We start from the raw sequence: 19,230 nt of genomic DNA on the forward strand, positions 1-19,230 counted from the left end.
GTGTCAGGGAAGTGTTTTCCCCCCATTGCAATGTCCACCTAAGCTGTTTTCTGCAAGATGACAAGGAAAGGAAGAACAGAAGAAACTGCTGATTCTCTTTTATGGTTGGACTTGACGATCTTAAAGGTCTTTTCCAACCTAAAATGATTCTGCGATGCCATCCGTACACCCTCCTAACACCCACTCCTGCATGCACACACCCCACCCTAGCAGCCCCCACAATGACACCTCCGAACAAACCCACCCGTGGGCACCCTCCCACACCCCTGCACATCCGTGCACCCCAGCACATCCACCCTCCCTCCCAAAAAACTACACATGGGCACCTCCTCATGCCCTACTCACATCCCTGCACACCTGCACACACACACAAACCCCAAAACACCTGTGGGCACACCCCACACACTCACACTCAAGCACCTCTGCACACTCACTCACTCCCAAAAACAACCAGGGGCATCGCCTCACATCCCACTAACACACAGACACCCCTGCACACCCAATCACCTCCAAAACCACCCTTGGGCACTCTCCCACACCCCACTCACACACAATCACCCCTGCACACACACCCCACACCCAAAACCACCTGTGGGCATCCCCTCACACCCCATTCACACACTGATGCCCCTTCACACCCAATCACCTCCAAAACCACCCATGGGCACCCTCCGATGCCCCACTCACACCAAAGCAACCCTGCACACCCACCCATCTCCAAACCACCCCTGAGCATCCCCTCACATCCACCTCACACACTGACACCCCTTCACACCCAATCCCATCCAAACCACCTCTGGGCACCCTGCCAAACCCCATTGACACCGAAGAACCCCTACACCCCCCACACCCCAAAACCACCCTTCCACACCCCTGCACACCCACGCAACCCTGCACACCTACCTACCACCAAAACTACCTGTGGGCACCCTCCCACACCCCACCGACACTCAGGCACTCCTTCACACTCACCCACCCCCAAAACCACCCTCACACCCCATTCACACACAGACACCCCTGCACACCCACTTACCCCTAAAACCAACTCTGGGCACCCTCCCACACCCTACTGACACCGCTGCACACACATCACACCCCCAAAACCACCCGTGGGCACCCTCACACACCCCTGCACACCCCGCACCGCACCAGGCACCCCCAAATCTCACCCCCGCCTCCAACGACCATAGAGCTCACGGTCCTCCACCGCCCAGAGCGGCCCCGAAGACGCCTCTCCCTCCTCCTCCTCCAGCCTCACGCTCACCACCACCGGGTGACACAGACTACATTTCCCAGCGTGCCTCGCGGTGTTTCCGTCCGCGCGCTCCCGTCGGCCCCTGCGCGCAGCCAATGAGCAGCGCCCAGGTCGCGCGGCCAGGTCGGGACAATGGCGGCGCGGGGCGGTCGGAGCGGGCTGCTCGACAAGGTACTGTGCGTCCGTCCCGCTCTCGGGGATTGGCTTCCCCCTCTCCAGGGCTGCGGGGGAGCTCTTCCCGGCTCACTCAACCGGCTCTGCTGAGGGGGAGCCTCCTCCCCCCAATCAGCTCTGCTGAGGGGGAGCCCCCCACCTCTCCCCCCCCAGCCAGCTCCGCTGTAGGGGAGCCCCCCACCTCCTCCCCCCCCCCCAACCGGCTCGGCTGCGGAGGAGCCCCCACCTCTCCCCCTACAACCGGCTCGGCTGCGGGGAAGCCCCCTCATGTTCCACCTCCCCCCTCAACCGTCTCTGCTGCGGGGGAGCCGCCCACATCCCCCTCACTCCACTAGGCTCGGCTGCAGGGGAGCCCCCCCCGTTTCCCTGGTTCAGCTGCAGGGATCTCCTCATGGCTGAGCTTTGGGGAGCCCCCCTCCACCTCAGCTGTGGACACACGCGCCCCCCCGGCAGCCCCACACACTGAATAGCAGAAGAGACCCTGAGGAGCGGGGAAGGCATCCCATGAAGCGACAGACGCCTGCGAGGTTGCTTCTTTTTTTTTTTGCCTTTTACCGGCGTGGCTGGTTGTAGACCAGCCATCCCGACGAAAGCCCAGCCAGCGGTCCAGCCTTGCTCCTCCCAATGGATGTTCTGCAAGGAAGGTAGCGCTGGACATGGCAGAGGTGTCAGAGGTGTCCAGTGGAGCAGAGTGTGCTGTAAGAGCCTGCTGATAAGCCCAGTGTCATCTCGATAGTTCAAAGGAACTTCTTTGTAAGAGCAGCTTTGATCTCTGCTCAGTTTTAAGTAGCCAGGTGTTTGTGCTGCAGCTCTTTGCGGTGTGTGGCAGGCTGGTAACTGAAGTAAAGACCTGGAGGCAATTTTTTTCTACATGTAGACTGAAACAGTTATATCTGTATCTCTGGCTGCAGGAGGGTGTATCTTCAGAGTGGTGTGTTCAGCATCTGTCATTAAACTTCAAAATACAGATGACTGCAATTGAAAACACTTGTCATGGATATATGTGTAGTCATAATTTCCTAAGAGTATGGTTTTCTTGCATCTGTTTGAGATGTCATGATCCTTTCTATCCATAAGAATTTGGTGGCTTTTCTTTAGAACAGTAGATTAAGCTGTTGAATTAATTATTTTAGGGGTAAGTGTGCTAATGAAATATTTCCAGATACCTTATGCAAACGTGCTCAGCTTCCAGTTCTGAAATGACAGTGCTTTGTGGCTAGACTGAAAAAGCTCTGGAAAGTATCTCTCGAGGCATTCCTGCTCCACCTGCCATGTTCTTTGGATGCTGAGGGGTAGTTATTTTGGAAGAGCAACAACTCATCAGTAAGGGAGATGTGCTGTTGGTGCTAGAGCCAACTCCTTTAGGGGAAAAAACATTGCATAGTTGCAGCAGGGCTTCTATTTGCAGTACGTAGACAAGCTTGATAATGTTCTGTCTTCATAGAACCACTAGGTTCTATGAACCCCCTGGATCATCGAATCCAACCATTCCTAACACTCCCTAAACCATGCCCCTCAGCACCTCATTCACCTGTCCCTTAAACACCTCCAGGGAAGGTGACTCAACCATCTCCCTGGGCAGCCTGTTCCAGTGCCCAATGACCCTTTCCATGAAAAATTTTTTCCTGATGTCCAGCCTGAACCTCCCCTGGCAGAGCTTGAGGCCATTCCCCCTTGTCCTGTTCCCTGTCACTTGGGAGAAGAGGCCAGCTCCCTCCTCTCCACAACCTCCTTTCAGGTAGTTGTAGAGAGCAATAAGGTCTCCCCTCAGCCTCCTCTTCTCCAGGCTAAACAACCCCAGCTCTCTCAGCTGCTCCTTGTAAGACTTGTTCTCCAGCCCCCTCACCAGCTTCATTGCTCTTCTCTGGACACGCTCCAGAGCCTCAACATCCTTTTTGTGGTGAGGGGCCCAGAACTGAACACAGGATTCGAGGTGCGGTCACACCAGTGCTGAGTACAGAGGGACAATAACCTCCCTGGACCTGCTGGTCACACCATTTCTGATACAAGCCAAGATGCCATTGGCCTTCTTGGCCACCTGGGCATGCTGCTGGCTCATGTTCACTCAGTTGTCAACCAACACCCCCAGATCCTTCTCTTCTTCTCCCTCTGTCCCCATGCTGGTCTGTGTGCTTTTGTTTCCTCCCTTCTGAATGGCTTAGATGAAATCTGGTCATTTGTACAAACCACTGTATGTATTGCTGAGGTATCATCTGGAGAATTGTGGTCTTAGGTCCATAACTTGCTCAGATGTTTCTTGAACAGAAAAGTTATGGGTTATCACCAAGGCTTGAAGTCTTAGGACAGACTGCTTGTTTGGCTAAATCACTAATAAACTATATCAAGGTGAGTTTAGGGAGATTTGTGTTTTAATGGTCCCAAGTTTTGTCCTTCTTATGTTGTTTAAGTGTCTGTGATAACTGGTAGTTCCTCATGACCTCTCCCCACTTAACCAGGGCCACATGTGAGTGTTTGCCCACCAAATTCAAAATGGTGTGCAGCAGTGGGTGTAGTTCTCTCAAACACCGTGAGATTTCACCCATTTAGCACAACACTAAGTTATTAACCACACACTCCTGCTACCAGAGCAAAACTTCTGAAGGTTGTGCAAGCTCCAGCACTGAAACCACTTCCTGAATACGAGCTGCCTTCCGCTGCAGCACCCCAGAAGTTCTCTGGGACTGGGAGATGTTTACTCTTGAGTGTGGTTGGGCAGCACTGGTATTTTGGGGAGAGTGAGATCCAGAATTCCTTCTTTCAGGACAGAGGCTGAGTTAGCTGGAGCTCAGAACAGCTGTGCTGACTTGCTGCAGTTTGCTAGATCTCTTCATTCAAGAGAAATACGAGGGAACTGATGAGCAGCAAGGTGTCCCTGGACTCTGCCACTTGCAAATCCTGTTTCTGCCAGGCTTGTGGTGTGCAACGTCACTGTTATTTTAGAATTTGGGAGGTAGTGGAAACCTGCGATGCGGGACTCCCTACTCTGCCAGCTGCAGCCCGACCTACACAAAAAGGCAATTGGCTGCAGTTCTGTCTGAGTGCCTTGAGGGAGTTGGCATGCACCATCTGCTGAGCCTCTTCCAACCTCCATTGGCTATGGCATTGTGTGCCAGTTTGAAGAGTTTCTGATTTTAGGTTTTAGCAAGGGGAGGTTACGTTCTTCTCATTCTTGTAATAGAAAGCAGAGATTAGATGCAGAAACCTTATTTCAGTGAAGAGTTTCTCTAGTCTGCACTGGTGTTCCTCCTGCAGTGCTAACAAATGTTTTTTACAGTACATTGATTCTTTATGTTTGTATTAACCAAAGTGCACCATAAACTGCAGAGCAATATTTGAAGAGACAGGCTAGCTACTCAGAAGATGTTGCAGGCTAAAATTGGATGTGATGTAAATGAGGCTGACAGGATCAGCAGAAGGACTAAGGTAAGGTGGGGGGAAAGAGCTAAGTTTGTGCCTTGTCTTTCTTCTGAGGTGTGAACATCTTGAAATTTCTCCCATATTTTCCATGCCTCCTGCTCATGAGGGAGGTTTTATAGAAGGGATTTAAATGAAGATGATAGCTTGACAAATGAGCATTGTGAGCGCTCAGATCCTGGGGTGTGTGCCTTGAAAGCAAGCGCTTGTTTTGTTGTCCCTTTTTTGGAGCTGAGAGCAGAATGCTCCCTTGCTGTGATCTGCAGGCAGCGTCTTTACTTGGGTGTGAACAGCTGGGGCCTTTGTGCGCTTCTGGTTTTGCAGCTTTCTGAAATTGCATTTCTGATTTTATTCTTTGTCTTTAAGTAAAGTAACTGCTGGCTGTGTTAACAGTCTTCTCTCTGAAGCCACGTTCTTACGCAGGTATGTTTTCAGGTACCAAATCCACCTCCTAGGTGTGCCTGGATGTAAAACACTGTATTTGCTACTCATTGATAGTTAGGATATGCTCAGCATAAGTAAAACTTCTGACACTGTAACCTTTTGCTTTGTTTTTTAAAATGAATGGGTCATACCACAGTCAAACTAAAAAACTGTTATGAACTTATGGGCTTGGGTATTTTTCCCTCCATCAGCCTGGAACCAAAACCTGAGTTTTATTCTTGAGGCCTTTATTGCTCACACCCAAAGCACTCAAAAATATAACTGTTTGAAAAGTATCATCTGCCAGAGGAGCAGAGATGTTTGCATCTGCCAGGCTGCACAGGATACCCGTGCAGCTTCACCTTCCCTCCGTATGTCCAAAGGCAAGGCAGGGCCCTTCTGCAGAGCCAAGGGGAGTTCTAGACTTTCCTGCCTCGTTGAGGTTGAGCACTTGGTGGTGTGGCTGAATCTCTGGCTTTCTTTCAAGCCAGATGTGGAGGCGCCCACCTCTCAAAGGTTTTGCCCAGGGCTGCATTGATGTATCAGTGTACAGATGTGCATATACTTCTGGACACAGGGGTAGCATGGATGCTGATCAGTTCCTTTGAGCACCTCCTGCTCTTTTGTCCACAGCACTGGCCTTCTGGGCACCAGCACAGTGCCCCAGCCTCTGCTTAGCTCTTCAGTCCTGCAGATCAGCCCGGAAGAATTGGAGAAGCAGCAGCAGCACTGAGGTGCTGTACTGAGTTAGAAGTAACTTCATGAGAACATCAAAACCGAGGTAAAGGGACAGGTAAAGCTTCTCCCTGGCAGGAATCTCAAACCACAGATGTGTCCCCCTTACGAGGTCCTTTCTGACTTGAACAACCCTGGGATTATCAAGCTGTTACTGTCTCAAGGCAGAGCAGCCTCAGTCACAAGGAAGCCTGATCTGCTGGTTCAGCTCATTGCTTCAAATGGTCTAAGATTAGAGATTTTTTTTTTCCTCAGTAACATCTTTATTTCAAAGAATGTCACGTGGGCTTTACATCTGCCCCTGAAAATGCTGGTTGTCTGTTAGAAATCGGTATCAGTTAAATGTCACTGATGTTATCTGGCAGTTCCAGTGTCAGGTGGTTTGGGATAGAGTGAGTAGAATCATAGAATAGTTAAGCTTGGAAGGGGCCTTAAAGGTCATCTAGTTCCAACCGCCTTGCCATGGGCAGGGACATCCCACTAGATCAGGCTGCCCAAGGCCCCATCCAACCTGGCCTTGAACACCTCCAGGGATGGGGCATCCACAACCTCCCTGGGCAACCTGTGCCAGTGTCTCACCACTCTCATAGTGAAGAAATTCTTCCTAATGTCCAGTCTAAATCTGCCCCTCTCCAGTTTGTACCCGTTCCACCTGGTCCTATCCCCACAAGCCTTTATGAATAGCCCCTCCCCAGCTTTCCTGTAGGCCCCCTTCAGGTGCTGGAAGGTCGTTATAAGGTCTTCTCTGAGCCTTCTCATCTCCAGGCTGAACAAGCCCAACTTTCTCAGCCTGTCCTCATAGGGAAGGTGTTCCAGCCCTCCGATCATCTTTGTAGCCCTCCTCTGGACCTGTTCCAACAGCTCCATCTCCTTCTTATATTGAGGATTCCAGAACTGGACACAGGACTCCAGATGAGGTCTCACAAGAGAGGAATAGAGGGACAGAATCACTTCCCTCGACCTGCTGGCAACGCTTCTTTTGCAGTCCAGGATACGGTTGGCCTTCTGGGCTGCGAATGCACATTGCCAGCTCATGACAAGCTTCTCATCGACCGGCACCCCCAAGTCCTTCTCTGCAGGGCTGCTCTCAAGCACGTCATCCCCCATCGTGTACTGAAAATAGGGATTGCCCCAACCCAGGTGCAGGACCCTACACTTGGCCTTGTTGAACCTCATGAGGTTCTCAGAGGCCCACTTCTCCAGCCTGTCCAGGTCCCTCTGGATGACATCCCATCCTTCTGGTGTGGCAGCTACACTCAGCTTGGTGTCATCCACAAACTTGCTGAGGGTGCACTCCATCTAGCTGTCAGTATCATTGGTAAAGATATTGAACAGCACTGGTCCCAGTATGGACCCCTGAGGGACACCACTCGTTTCGGATCTCCATCTGGACTTTGAACCATTGACCACTACTCTTTGAATACGACTATCCAACCAGTTTCTTATCCACCTTACCGTCCACCCATCAAATCCATATCTTTCCAATTTAGAGAGAATGATGTTGTGAGGGACCGTGTCAGAGGCTTTACAGAAGTCTAGATAGATCACATCCGTCGGTTTACCCATGTCCACTGCTGTGGTTACCCCATCATAAAAAGCCACCAAGTTGGTCAGACAGGACTCGCTCCTGGTGAAGCCATGCTGGCTGCCATTAATCACCTCCTTGTCCTCCATGTGTTTTAGCATAGCTTCTAGGAGGTTCTGTTCGATGATCTTCCCAGGCACAGAGTAGCGCGTATCTAGTACGTACTGTCTGGCTTCCTGGATCTAAGTTATTATGGCAGCGCCTAAACTCACTTTACACACAGATATTCCTCTCTGTGCAAATCCCTTCTGCAAGTGAAGTTTTTAGCAGTCTCCAGGGCTGGTTTCCAGGGTGCCTAGAAAATGGCTTTGAAACCTTGAGAAGTTGTTGTTTTTTTTTAAAAAAAAATTAAGCCCAGGGCTTTATTTTCATTCATTTCTTGGTTCCTGAGCTTTTCTCGTTGCTGTGTTCCAACTGTTCTGTCTTCCAAGTATATATAGAAAGCTGTTGGCATTTAGGAGGAAAAGGGAAGAAATTATAGCATAAGCCTTGATTCCATCCTCTTGGCCTTTAGGCAGAAAAAACAGTCATAATAAAGTGGATTGAAATCTTGAGCATTGATGGTGAGATAGATGCATTGTGCCTTAACACCAGGTAAACCATGCTGTTGCCACAAGCAGAGACTCCAGTATTAAATTTTTAACTATAAAACATATCACAAAAATTTCACTTGAGTGCTATATCCTCAAGTGTCTCTGCATTCTTGCTCTCACCTAAGAACAAGCTTGCAAACACCATCATATTTTATACTAAGGATTATCGTGTTTTAGCCCTAGAAGTGTGGGAAGCTTATTCAACAATACTTGCTCAGATATACTTCTCACTTCTTCAGAATGTTTCATTTTTTGGTCGTTGGGGGAAAAAGAAATGTCACAACTGTACTTCAAGGCAGATGTGGTCTGAAGGAAGGTTTCAGATGGCCTGCAGAGGTTCCTTGTGGTGCTGAAAACTTCTCATTCATTTTGTTCCTTATTATTTCTAAGAAGCGGCAGGGGGAAGGGTTGGCCAGCTATAAAGAGCGAGCCTTTAAATGGAGAATTATCCATAACAAAAGTAAACTCTGCAGACTGAACGATGACATCTGTCCTAGGTAGGGCCTTCACTTGAACTGTAGGAGTACCATAAAGGACAGAGTGTTTCACCACAGCCACATCCGAGTTCAGGGTTCCATTGCTGGCATATCCAGTAGCAAAACCAGCTGTGCTGCATCTTGCTTGTATCTTACTACTCGGTATTTTTGCCTTTAAAATAACACGACTTTTCTGCACCCTGCAAGAATAATTCTGCAGCAGAAGCAGCTGGTAACGTTTCAGCAAAGTGCTGTAGGTTTAGAGTTTTGCTAAGGAGAAAACACCTCTGCCTCAACAGGGTTGTTTGCTTTCCTTCCGTTCCCACATCAGAAATGGAGGCCGTACCTGGCAGCGGTGAGGTCGAGTCCGAATGAGTTTCTTCAAAGCTTTTTTGATTAATCTGTGGAATAAGGAAGGAGGAATTGGGTGGTGGTATTATTACTTGGAGATTTCTAACTTCCAGTTCACTAGTTAGGGAAACGTCATTTTTTTTTTGCTCTTCCTCGTCCAGCTCTTGATACTTCAATATTTGAGAATTCTAAAGGGGCAAGAAATAAAACTGTTTACGATGCTTTTTAAGGAAAAATAAATGGTCGAAAGAATTCTCCTATAATCTTTCAAGGGAGAAGGTTTGGTTTTCAACTGTCACATGTGCTCATTGACCCTAGAAAAAAATGCTGCAAAAAAGAAGCTACCTAAAATATTTTGTAACTTGCGCTGATGTGAGTGCTCTCTGTCAGTTGTCCCTGACTTCTAAATGCTTCTGTCTGTTTCTGTTGTCCTTGTAAACCACCTACTGCATGTGCACGCGTGGTGACATTTACTGTGCACCTGATAATTTGCACTTGCAGAGCCTGAAGAAGACTCGGGCATTTCCCCATGCAAGTGTAGGGGAAGTAGATGAAGTTTTACATCTTACTTTAAAGTGGCTTCATCACTGTCAAAGGAAGGAAATGAGCTCTTCTGACAGGTAGTTAAATCCAGCTTGTGAGCTTCAGGAGCAGGAAGTAACATGAGTGAAGCTTCTAACAGTAGCGAAAGTTTGAGTTCAGGTCACTCGGCTGTTTGAAACAGTAGACAATGTAAAATACACAGGGCTCAAACTCATGTGTCTGATAGTGGCTAAAAGGAATAGTGTCACCAGACAGTAGTATAGTTCAGAGGAAAATTAGCCGCTTTAAAAAGTTGAGCCGTTGGTAGCTGAGATTCATTATTGATGAAGGAACAGATTATGAGGAAAATCTGAATATGGAAGAGCAGTGGAGTCTTTTAGTTTTGTTCTGGAGGGTGCTCTGAGTGACACTTCATTTCTTGTTTATGCCTTTATATTCTCCCTTTGTACTCAGATTGTTAAGGATGCCTTGAAATTTTCTTCCTGCCATCAGCCCCCAAAACTAAGTCTGTAACTGCTTGGCGGCAAAGCATGAATACAGTCAAAGGCAAGAGTTAAGTGAGAGCTGACACTTTCTGTAGATGGCAGCGGGAGCAGCAAGCACACTATCAAAATTAGAATAAAACTGATGTAAAAAGTCACTTCACCGCATATCTTCAGTAGCCAGGGGAGTGGCTGAGCCCTGTGACATTGTGAGTGGCTAGCTTATTTCGGTTAAATAAGCTTGATTTTTGCAAAAGACAGCAGTTGGCAAAGGGAGCAGCCAGCAGAGAACTGCCTCTGGTAAAACAGATAGATTGGGTGGTGGCCTGACATTTATGTCAGTTAAGTGGCACCTAGGGTGGGGCAAAGGCCTCACAGCCTGGTGCTGCTTCACGTAAAAGACAAGACACCCCTAAAAGAATGGACTGAGCACCTCACTTTGGAGGCATGACCAGACTGAGGCTGAATCCCTGCTTCTGGCAGTATAAGTGGCCTTGCCAAGAGCCAGTCAATATGTACTAATTGACTTAGCCCCACCCCACCAGAGGTGCCAAAAAAGTTTTTAAAAGGTATAAAATTGGCATCTGACACCCTTTTCACTTTGAGAGGAGTCACATGACTTTTGATGTGATACAGCTGTGTAACAGGCTCTGGATTCCCTCCAGCTCTGGTCAGGTTTTCCCAAACAGGTAGACGTTTTCTGGGTTGCCTTTGTGCTCATGACAGGAACACACGTATTAAAATGAAAGGCCAAATTCTCCTAACTCCTTTTGGTTTCCGTTGCAGTGGAAGATCGATGACAAGCCAGTAAAAATTGACAAATGGGACGGTTCCGCTGTGAAAAATTCTTTGGATGATTCTGCCAAAAAGGTATGATCAGTAAGTGCTTTGATTGTGAAGTGCCAGTAGCCCTGCTGGTTCTGTAGCATCTCTTGCAGTTCCTATGGTGAAAGAAAGGTTTGGTTAGAGCGTCAGCAATTATTGTGATGTCTGATGCAGACATTAATTCTGCTAAAGTTTCTGCTTAGTTTGCCCATATAACTGAGTTTGTTTTATCTAAATCCTTTCCAGAAGCAGCTTGTCAAATTTTTGAAAAGGACAAAATGAACTTTGCTGCCTGTTTCTCCTACAGGTTCTGCTGGAAAAGTACAAGTATGTTGAAAACTTCCGTTTGATCGATGGCCGCCTCATCATCTGCACAATCTCTTGTCTTTTTGCGATTGTAGCTTTGATTTGGGATTACCTGCACCCCTTTCCTGAATCCAAACCTGTTCTTGCCTTTTGTGTGGTGTCATATCCTTTACAGATGTTGTCTCATTTGTACCAAAAGAATTTCATTTTCCCTGTGAAGCACAAGAAACCCCTTCTCTGTATTCATGTTTTCAAGCCTGTGGGAATTTTACGTCCTGTGATGTGGAGATCAGCTGATAATCAAATAGCTTTCATGTGATGGCAAAATTCCTGCCTGTCTGGGTGTAGCACCACCTAAATTTGGGTGATGTGGGGGTCCAGCCTTCCCCTGCAGTGGTGCAGAAGCCTGGACAGCTATTTAGCTTAAGGCCAAGGAGTCAGCAGCTTCTGGGGCAGCCGATTGGCACTCCAGGCTCCTGAATGTGCAGGCAGATTTCTCAGCTCTCAGATATCAGATGTGCAGAAACTCTTCCATTTAGGTGTGTTAATCTCAGACTGAAGATCAGCCCTTGAAAGATCTGGGGATTTGCATTGTGTTTTCACAGAATCGCAGAATTGTTTAGGTTTAAAAAGACCTTTAAGATAGAGTCCAACTGTTAACCTAACACTGACAAGTCCACCACTAAACCATGTCCCAGGCACTACAATCTCCACATCTTTTTAATTGCCTCCAGGGATGGTGACTCCACCACTTCCTTGGACAGCCTGTTCTGATGCTTCACAGATCCTTAGGTGAAGTAATTTTTCCTGATATCCAGTCTAAGCCTCCGCTGGCACAACTTGAAGCCATTTCTTCTCATCTTATGACTTCTTACTTTGGAAAAAAGACCAACACCCTCCTCATTTTGGTTATATTTTTTTTTTCTATTCTACCTGTAGTTTGGTTAGCGAGCCGTCTGCTCATTCTTAACATGACAGACCAGGTACTGAGAGTGAAGAATGAAATGGAGGTCATTCTTGCCTGCACCTCCACTCTGCTGCATTTAAGATGGCAGCGCTGCAAAACAAGTTTTAAATGTTTCAAAGTCAACTGTAAGGTTTCCAGTATTGCAGCACAGCCAAGTTTGGATTTTTCCTGTTGGTCCCAGAGGGTCAGCATGACACTGGCTTCCCTGCAGCTCCTCCAGCAAGACAGACGCCTGCAGAGGTTTTACAGCCCAAATGTACATGACGGATGAGCAGTGCTTTCCAAGAGGTGCCACTGGGCCTGCTTTCAGGGGTGATTTTGATGGCACCAGCAAGGCACAATGAACTGATAGCCTGGAAGCTTGTTGGTGGTGTGGGAGTCATGGTGCTGCTAATGACTACATGATCTTGGGCAAGTCATCTTGTTCCAGGTACAGTTCTGGTTGGCACAGTACAGTTTTGGCACAGATACTGGGATAATTATCTGGCAGCACTTAAAACTATTTGAATTCCAAAAATAAGAAAGATCAGTTGCTTGATCTGTGCTTAGGAGGAGCACACAGCAATTCATGCTGTGGTTCCTTTGGTCTCACCTTTTCCTGCTATTTCCCAACAGATGTTGCTCCAAAAATTTTGCAGAGTAATTGAAAACAGGTTTTGTTGTTGTGGTTTCCGCTTTGCTTCATGGTTTCATGAATGAAGCGTTATATGTGGTTGGAGAAAGCCCTTTCAGGAAAGCATGTTAGGGAATCGTCGCTTTCCGCACTGCATCCAGGCGTTAATTAATGCTCTTGTGCAAAGACAAAGATTTAAGAAAGTGTCACAATGATTATTTAATTTCTCATGCTAACAAGGCATCAGCCAAGCATCTTGGTGTTTGAGGGGATCCCAGCAATTTCTCTGCCTAATTTCTACTTCTAATTGCAACTCCTTAGTTTCCTTAACCTTTTTTTGCACTTATTTTGTCATGATGGGGATCCTGACTATGTATACCTCATACAAAGAGAAGAGCATTTTCCTCGTTGCTCACAGAAAAGACCCTGCAGGGATGGACCCCGATGATGTTTGGCAGCTCTCCTCCAGCCTCAAACGGTAATGTTTGCTCCGACAGCCCAGGCTTAGCAAAGTGGGAGTGCGGTACCTGCATAGGTTCAGTCTGCCTGTGCCTGTAGTACCACCTGCTTCATCGTGGTGCAGAAAAGCTGTGGTTTGAGTAACTTATAAACAAAATGAGGGAAATATTTGTGTGTCTGCATTGGGGATGTGAGCTTTCTGCAAGGAATCTGCTACTGCCATGATATTTGTGGCTTCTCAGACAATTTGTGATTAATATTCACCACAGATACTATTACTGAGAAGTAACAGTGATCGGCGCTGGGCTCCTGAGCACATTTTCCATCTGTACCTGTAGGCTCACTCTAAATATTTTCCTTTATTTTTATATATACAAATCTGTTCCACTCTGTCAATATCAATGTCCCCATCTGGAAATGGGAGTGGTGCCAAGCAGTTACCTGCTGCAAATTTTCACGTTTTGCTCCTCTTTAAATAGAGAAGGAATTTAATCAAGAGGAGTGTAAGAAGTCTTTAATTGTGTTATAATGAATACATGCTTGTTGTAGCTGTTAGTGTCCATGTGGGGTATGATGGGGGGGGACACGACCTCCACTCGGGGGAGTGGAAGTTTTCTCCTTAACAAAGATGAGGATTTCTCATCAGCTTTTCATTGGTGTCTTGCCTGAGCCAGACCTAACAAGTTCTGTTCTGCAATCCCTCTGCCCTCCCTGCAGGTTTGATGACAAGTACACCCTGAAGCTGACTTTCATCAGTGGCAGAACCAAACAGCAGAGGGAAGCCGAGTTCACAAAATCTATTGCAAAATTCTTCGATAACAACGGGACGTTAGTCATGGAGGCCTATGAGCCGGAGGTGTCCAAGCTGCACGATAGCCTGGCCCTGGAGAGGAAAACAAAATGAGTTCTGACGCTGCCTGCCTCCTGGGAACGTGCTAAATTTAACACCAATAAAGTAAAATAGCGAAGAAAGTGAATTGTTGCCTCTGTTTTTGTCCTGAAATCCTAGTCCATTTCAGGTGAGTGGTTTTTTTAACTCTTGGAGCCAAGACTTTCTTGCCTTGGCCTGTGTGCCTGCCTTTCTGGTTCTGCGACCTCTGGGGTGGATCCAGGAGAAGGATTCATCCATGGGAACCTTCAGAAGGGGAGACTGGCACCAGCTCTGCCCCAGCCCCCTCCAGTTTGCGCTGGCAGTGCTTCATCAAGCACCTCCGAGCCGTGTAGTGTCCAGCAGGCAGGAGGGTTTTGCCATCTGTGTTTCACCAATGTCACCTCTCCCTTTTGTGTTAGGAATTCAGGACAAAATCCTTCTGTAGAACAACTGTCTGCTCGCAAACGAGTTTTCTGTATTTTTGTGCTGAGACTGGGGGGATGTTTTATATTTAAGCCTTTTCTGCTTTCGGGGGAGAATCAAATCCCCCCCCTCTGTATGTTTGCCCGCGGTTCTTGTCCTCAAGGTGAAAAGAAGGACCGCGCAGGGCTTTTCCCAGCTGTGACTGTCCCTGCTTGCCCGCTGCCTCTTTGCCGTTGGCATCTCTAACCCCACGGGTCCATAAAATGGCATTTTCTAAAGGAGAAGCATTTCCTTTTTTTCCACTAAAAAGGTGAAGACAGACTTTACCCGCGTTCCGCGGCATCTCGGGGGCGGGGCGGCTGCTGAACCACTTCCCCGCCCCGCGGGGGCCGGGCCGGGAGCTGCGGGAAGGGGTGGAGCGAATGGAACGGGGGGAACGGGTATGGAATGGGGGAGCAGGTATGGAACGGAGGAGCGAGTATGGAACGGGGGGAGCGGGTATGGAGAGGGAGTGCAGGTGTGGAACGGGGGAGCGGGTATGGAATGGGAGGAGCGGGTATGGAACGGGGGGAGCGGGTATGGAATGGGGGTGCAGGTGTGGGACGGCGGAGCGGGTATGGAGAGGGAGTGCAGGTATGGAACGGGGGGACCGAGTATGGAACGGGGGGACTGAGTATGGAATGGGGGGAGCGGGTATGGAGAGGGGATGCAGGTATGGAATGGGGGAGCGGGTATGGAGAGGGGGTGCAGGTATGGAACGGGGGGAGCGGGTATGGAGAGGGAGTGCAGGTGTGGAATGGGGGGAGCAGGTATGGAACGGGGGAGCGGGTATGGAGAGGGAATGCAGGTGTGGAACGGGGGAGCGGGTATGGAGAGGGAATGCAGGTGTGGAACGGGGGAGCGGGTATGGAACGGGGGGACCGAGTATGGAATGGGGGGAGCGGGTATGGAGAGGGGGTGCGGAGATGGAACAGGGGGAGTGGGCAGGGATGGATGGATGCAGGTAGTCGGGCTAGGGGTGCAGGGGGAGGGACTGGGAGGGTCGGTGGATGCAGGGAGTCGGGCTGGGGGGTGCAGGAGGAGCTGTGGGGGGGACATGGGGGGTCAGTGGATGCAGGGAGTCAGGCTGTGAGGTGCGGGGGTGTCAGTGCATGCAAGGGGTCGGGCTGGGAGGGTGCAGGAGGAGCTGGGGGGGAGCTATGGGGAGCACGGGCATGGAGCAGACATGGGGGGTCGGTGGATGCTGGGGGTGAATGAGGAGCTGTGGGAGCTGGGCATGGGGGGGGCAGGGGGATCGGTGGATGCAGGGAGTCAGACTGGGGGGATGCAGGAGGAGGGACCCGGGGAGGGCTGGGGGGTCAGTGCATGCAGGGAGTCAAGTTGGGGGTGCAGAAAGGGCTCGGGGGGGTGGGCATGTGGAGGACACTGGGGTCGATGGATGCGGGAAGTCGGGATAGGGGTGCAGGAGGAGCTATGGGGCCAGGGAGGGGGGGCGGTCAGTGCATGCAGGGAGTGGGGCTGAGAGTGCATGAGGAGCTGTGCGATTTGGGCATGGGGGTCAGGTGGAGCTCTGGGGGAGCAGTTGGGGGGTGGGCATGGTGGGGTCATGGGGGGTCAGTGGGTGCAGGGAGTTGGGTTGGGGATGTAGGAAGAGCTATGGGAGGGTGAGACACAGAGATTGCTAAATGGAGAGAGTCAAGATGAGGGGTGCAGGAAAGATATGGGGGCAATGTGGGGGGGGCTCAGTGGATGCAGGACATCAAGCTGGGGGTGCAGGGGCAATGTATGGGGGGTCTGGACATGCAAGGGTGCATGGGGTGGAGGTGGTGCATGCAGGGGGGACACGGGGTCAAAGTATGGGGGTCAAAGTATGCAGGGAGTCCGGCTGTGGGGATGCAAGGGAGGTGCAGGGGGAGCTGCAGGGGGATCCAGGCCTGGAGACCAAGTGCACAGGGGGTTCAGTGCATGCAGGGAGTTGGGCAAGGATACAGGGAGGCATCAGTGCATGCTGGGGTCTAAGGGGGGACAGGACATGAGGGAGGAGTGCAGAGGGTGCACAGAGGGGTCCATCTTCAAGGGATGTGTACAGTGTAGGCAGGGGTGTAGGGGCCCAGGCCATGGAGGCTGGAGGGTGTCCCTGCATTAAGGAATGCATGGGGAGATTGGTGCATGCAAGGATGTAGGGAAGTCAGTCTGGGGGGGTTGCAGAGACATGGGAGGTGCTGGCAGTGGTGGGAGGAGATGCATAGGAAAATTGGGGCATCGGGGGTGCATGGGGAGGGGGTTGTGCATGAGGGTATCAGGGCCTGGGGGGTGTATGGGCACAGGCGCTCTGGGCCAGGGACACCAGGAGTGGTAGAGCGGACGGGGCTTGGGGGTCCCGGGGGGTGGCAGTGACCAAGACTTAGGGGCGTAGGCAAGGAGCCCCGGTGGTGCAGCAGGATAGAGGGACATGAGGACACCACAGACAAGCAGGGTATCGAGGTGTGACCCTGCTGAGGGGCTCCAGTCTCACTGCCCAACTTCCACCCTGCTCAGGCCCCAGCAGGGACCTGGAGGAGGCCACCATGTCCCAGCCCATCACCTGCCTCAAGGTGAGTTCTCATGCCTATCCTTCCACCTTGGGGAGTATGAGGGTCACCCCCCTCTTTTGCCAGCATTTAACCCTTTACCATCTGACCTTCCCACCCTGCCAGCAGCAGGGAGTTGGCAGGGAAAGCCCCTGCCTGCCATCGCCTCCAACAGGATCCCCGCTCATCTTCCTGCAAGAGACACTGTTTCAGCAGAAAAGTGGGGTCACCTACCGCATCCCGGCTTTGCTTTACATCCCCCCCACTGCCACTCTCCTGGCCTTCGCTGAGAAGCGCTCCTCAGCCAAGGACGAGGACGCCAAGTACCTGGTGCTGCGCCGGGGCTGCTGTTGTGGCTCCTCTGTTGAGGTAAAAAGCTAACCTGGGCTGTAGGAACAAGCTGCAACCACCATCACGGTGGGTTTATCCCCAGGAGTGATGCTGGGCAGTTTCAGGGTGCAGTGGCACTGCTGCATACTGCAGCTGAGCCCGATTTTCCTCCTCTTTGGCAGTGGGGTCCAATGGAGGAGTTGTCGACATTGGTGCTGCCTCACCGCCGCACCATGAACCCCTGTCCGCTCTACGATGCAACGAGCGGCACCATCTTCCTCTTCTGCATCTGTGTTGAGCGAGGAAAGACAGAGCGATGCCAGATATTGAGGGGCTGCAGCGCCGCTCGCCTCTGTTTTGCCACCAGCACCAACAGCGGCCGCAGCTGGACCCCACTGCAGGACGTGACAAACGAAGCCATTGGCACTGACCTGTCTCGTTGGGCCACCTTTGCCGTGGGGCCGGGCCACGGGGTACAGCTGGATTCGGGGCGCCTGGTTGTGCCGGCGTACACTTATTATATGCACAAGTGCTTGTGCGGGCTTGTGCCGCTGCCTTGCTACACCCGGCAGCACGCCCTTGTCTTCTACAGCGATGACAGTGGGCGCAGCTGGCACAAGGGTGACCTGGTTGGTGGCGAGCAGACTGGCGAGTGCCAGGTAGCCGAAATCAATGGGAGCAATGCCCATCAGCCCGTGCTCTACTGCAATGCCCGAGCGCTGAGAGGTTGCCGGGTTGAGGCGTTCAGCACTGACCGTGGGCTGGGGTTTGAGCACTCGGAGCAAAGCAAGGTGCTGGGTGAGCCCCCACGGGGTTGCCAGGGTAGCGTGGTGAGTTTCACCCCACCAGCCAGCACCAGGGATGCAGAGACTTGGTTGCTCTACTCCCACCCCACCGACCGGCACCACCGGCGTGATTTGGGCATCTATCTAAACCCCTCACCGCTGGATGTGGCAGGGTGGCAACACCCCTGGGTGCTGCACCCCGGGCCAGCCGGTTACTCTGACCTGGCGGTCTGCCCCGACGGCATTTTTGGTTGCTTGTTTGAATGCGGCACCACCAGTGCCTGTGAGGAAATCGTCTTCTGCCTCTTCACCCTGAAAACCTCTGATTGTGGGGAGGAGAACCCGAAGGCTTCCTAGAACGGACCCATTTTAGGGAGATAGTCACTTTCGACCGCCAGTGGCTGGAGCCAGCAAGCATGGCACCGCCGGGACTTCGCTAGGATGTTTTGGATGCACAGGAGGAGCATCGTCATGTAGCTTTTATTAACGCTTGGCTTTTTAATCACCGTTCAGATAGATGTCTGGCTACCTGGAGTGGGTGGAGGATCTGCTGTGGGTTGTCTGGGGGATGCTGGCATTGCACCTGAAATACCACTGCTTCACTGAAAACCAGCATTTTTTTACCTGGTAGCAGGAAAAAAAGCAGGTGCCTGTGACAGCAGCTGGTCCCCTGGGGAAGAATAGCCAAAAATGATTGTTTAGTTAAAAATATCAGCAATTCCTGTCTCCCCTCCATGTGACAGAGAGAGAATTCCCCTTTTTTACCATTTTTTAATCTCTTCACTTTCTTAGTTCAGGCTGAGTTTCACCCCATATTCTCATGGGATAAAGCACTCAAATCTCAGGGGCTTTTTATTCTGCTCCATGGGGGTTGTGGCATGCCGACGGTGTCAATGACCTCACATCCCCATGCTGCTGCTAAATAAAATCTTTTAAAAATAGGTGAAATCGAGCCAGTTTTGGGAAAATTCCAAGGGAGATGGCCCTCCAAGGGAAGGATATGGGATGGCCTCAAGCATTACCACTTCCTGCTCTATTTATATCTATATG

At 50.6% G+C, this 19,230-nt stretch overlaps 2 protein-coding genes across 8 annotated transcripts; both read left to right on the forward strand.

The window, feature by feature from the left end:
- Window positions 1–1,349: 1,349 nt before the first annotated feature.
- Window positions 1,350–14,655, forward strand: SPCS2 (signal peptidase complex subunit 2). The gene is made up of 5 exons (XM_054053223.1): window positions 1,350–1,426; window positions 10,818–10,901; window positions 11,164–11,323; window positions 13,085–13,220; window positions 13,919–14,655. The coding sequence occupies exons 1-5, from the start codon at window positions 1,388–1,390 to the stop codon at window positions 14,103–14,105; spliced, it is 606 nt and encodes a 201-aa protein (XP_053909198.1). The 5' UTR covers window positions 1,350–1,387; the 3' UTR covers window positions 14,106–14,655.
- Window positions 14,656–14,859: 204 nt separating this feature from the next.
- On the forward strand, window positions 14,860–19,128 carry NEU3 (neuraminidase 3). 7 transcript variants are annotated; one of them, XM_054053196.1, is made up of 4 exons: window positions 14,860–14,954; window positions 17,034–17,089; window positions 17,195–17,434; window positions 17,578–19,127. In XM_054053196.1, exons 1-4 carry the CDS (start codon window positions 14,918–14,920, stop codon window positions 18,535–18,537), a joined length of 1,293 nt encoding a protein of 430 aa, XP_053909171.1. In that variant the 5' UTR covers window positions 14,860–14,917; the 3' UTR covers window positions 18,538–19,127. The 7 variants fall into 7 exon arrangements, with proteins under 7 accessions (XP_053909171.1, XP_053909168.1, XP_053909191.1 ...); XM_054053193.1 differs by having other exon boundaries at window positions 14,916–14,954; window positions 17,192–17,434; window positions 17,578–19,128; XM_054053216.1 differs by having other exon boundaries at window positions 14,918–14,935.
- The last annotated feature ends 102 nt before the right edge of the window (window positions 19,129–19,230 follow it).

The sequence above is a fragment of the Cuculus canorus genome, chromosome 1 (genome assembly GCF_017976375.1).
Source record: "Cuculus canorus isolate bCucCan1 chromosome 1, bCucCan1.pri, whole genome shotgun sequence".
Taxonomy (NCBI): domain Eukaryota; kingdom Metazoa; phylum Chordata; class Aves; order Cuculiformes; family Cuculidae; genus Cuculus; species Cuculus canorus.

Excerpts from the sequence above, each read along its gene's own strand:
- SPCS2 (XM_054053223.1), top strand. The coding sequence starts at position 1,388 with ATGGCGGCGCGGGGCGGTCGGAGCGGGCTGCTCGACAAG. Across the intron at positions 1,427-10,817 it reads GGAGCGGGCTGCTCGACAAG|TGGAAGATCGATGACAAGCC; the intron begins GTACTGTGCGTC and ends TTTCCGTTGCAG. Across the intron at positions 10,902-11,163 it reads TGGATGATTCTGCCAAAAAG|GTTCTGCTGGAAAAGTACAA; the intron begins GTATGATCAGTA and ends TTTCTCCTACAG.
- NEU3 (XM_054053193.1), top strand. The coding sequence starts at position 14,918 with ATGGAACGGGGGGAACGGGTATGGAATGGGGGAGCAG. Across the intron at positions 17,090-17,191 it reads AGCCCATCACCTGCCTCAAG|CAGCAGGGAGTTGGCAGGGA; the intron begins GTGAGTTCTCAT and ends CCACCCTGCCAG. Across the intron at positions 17,435-17,577 it reads GTTGTGGCTCCTCTGTTGAG|TGGGGTCCAATGGAGGAGTT; the intron begins GTAAAAAGCTAA and ends CCTCTTTGGCAG.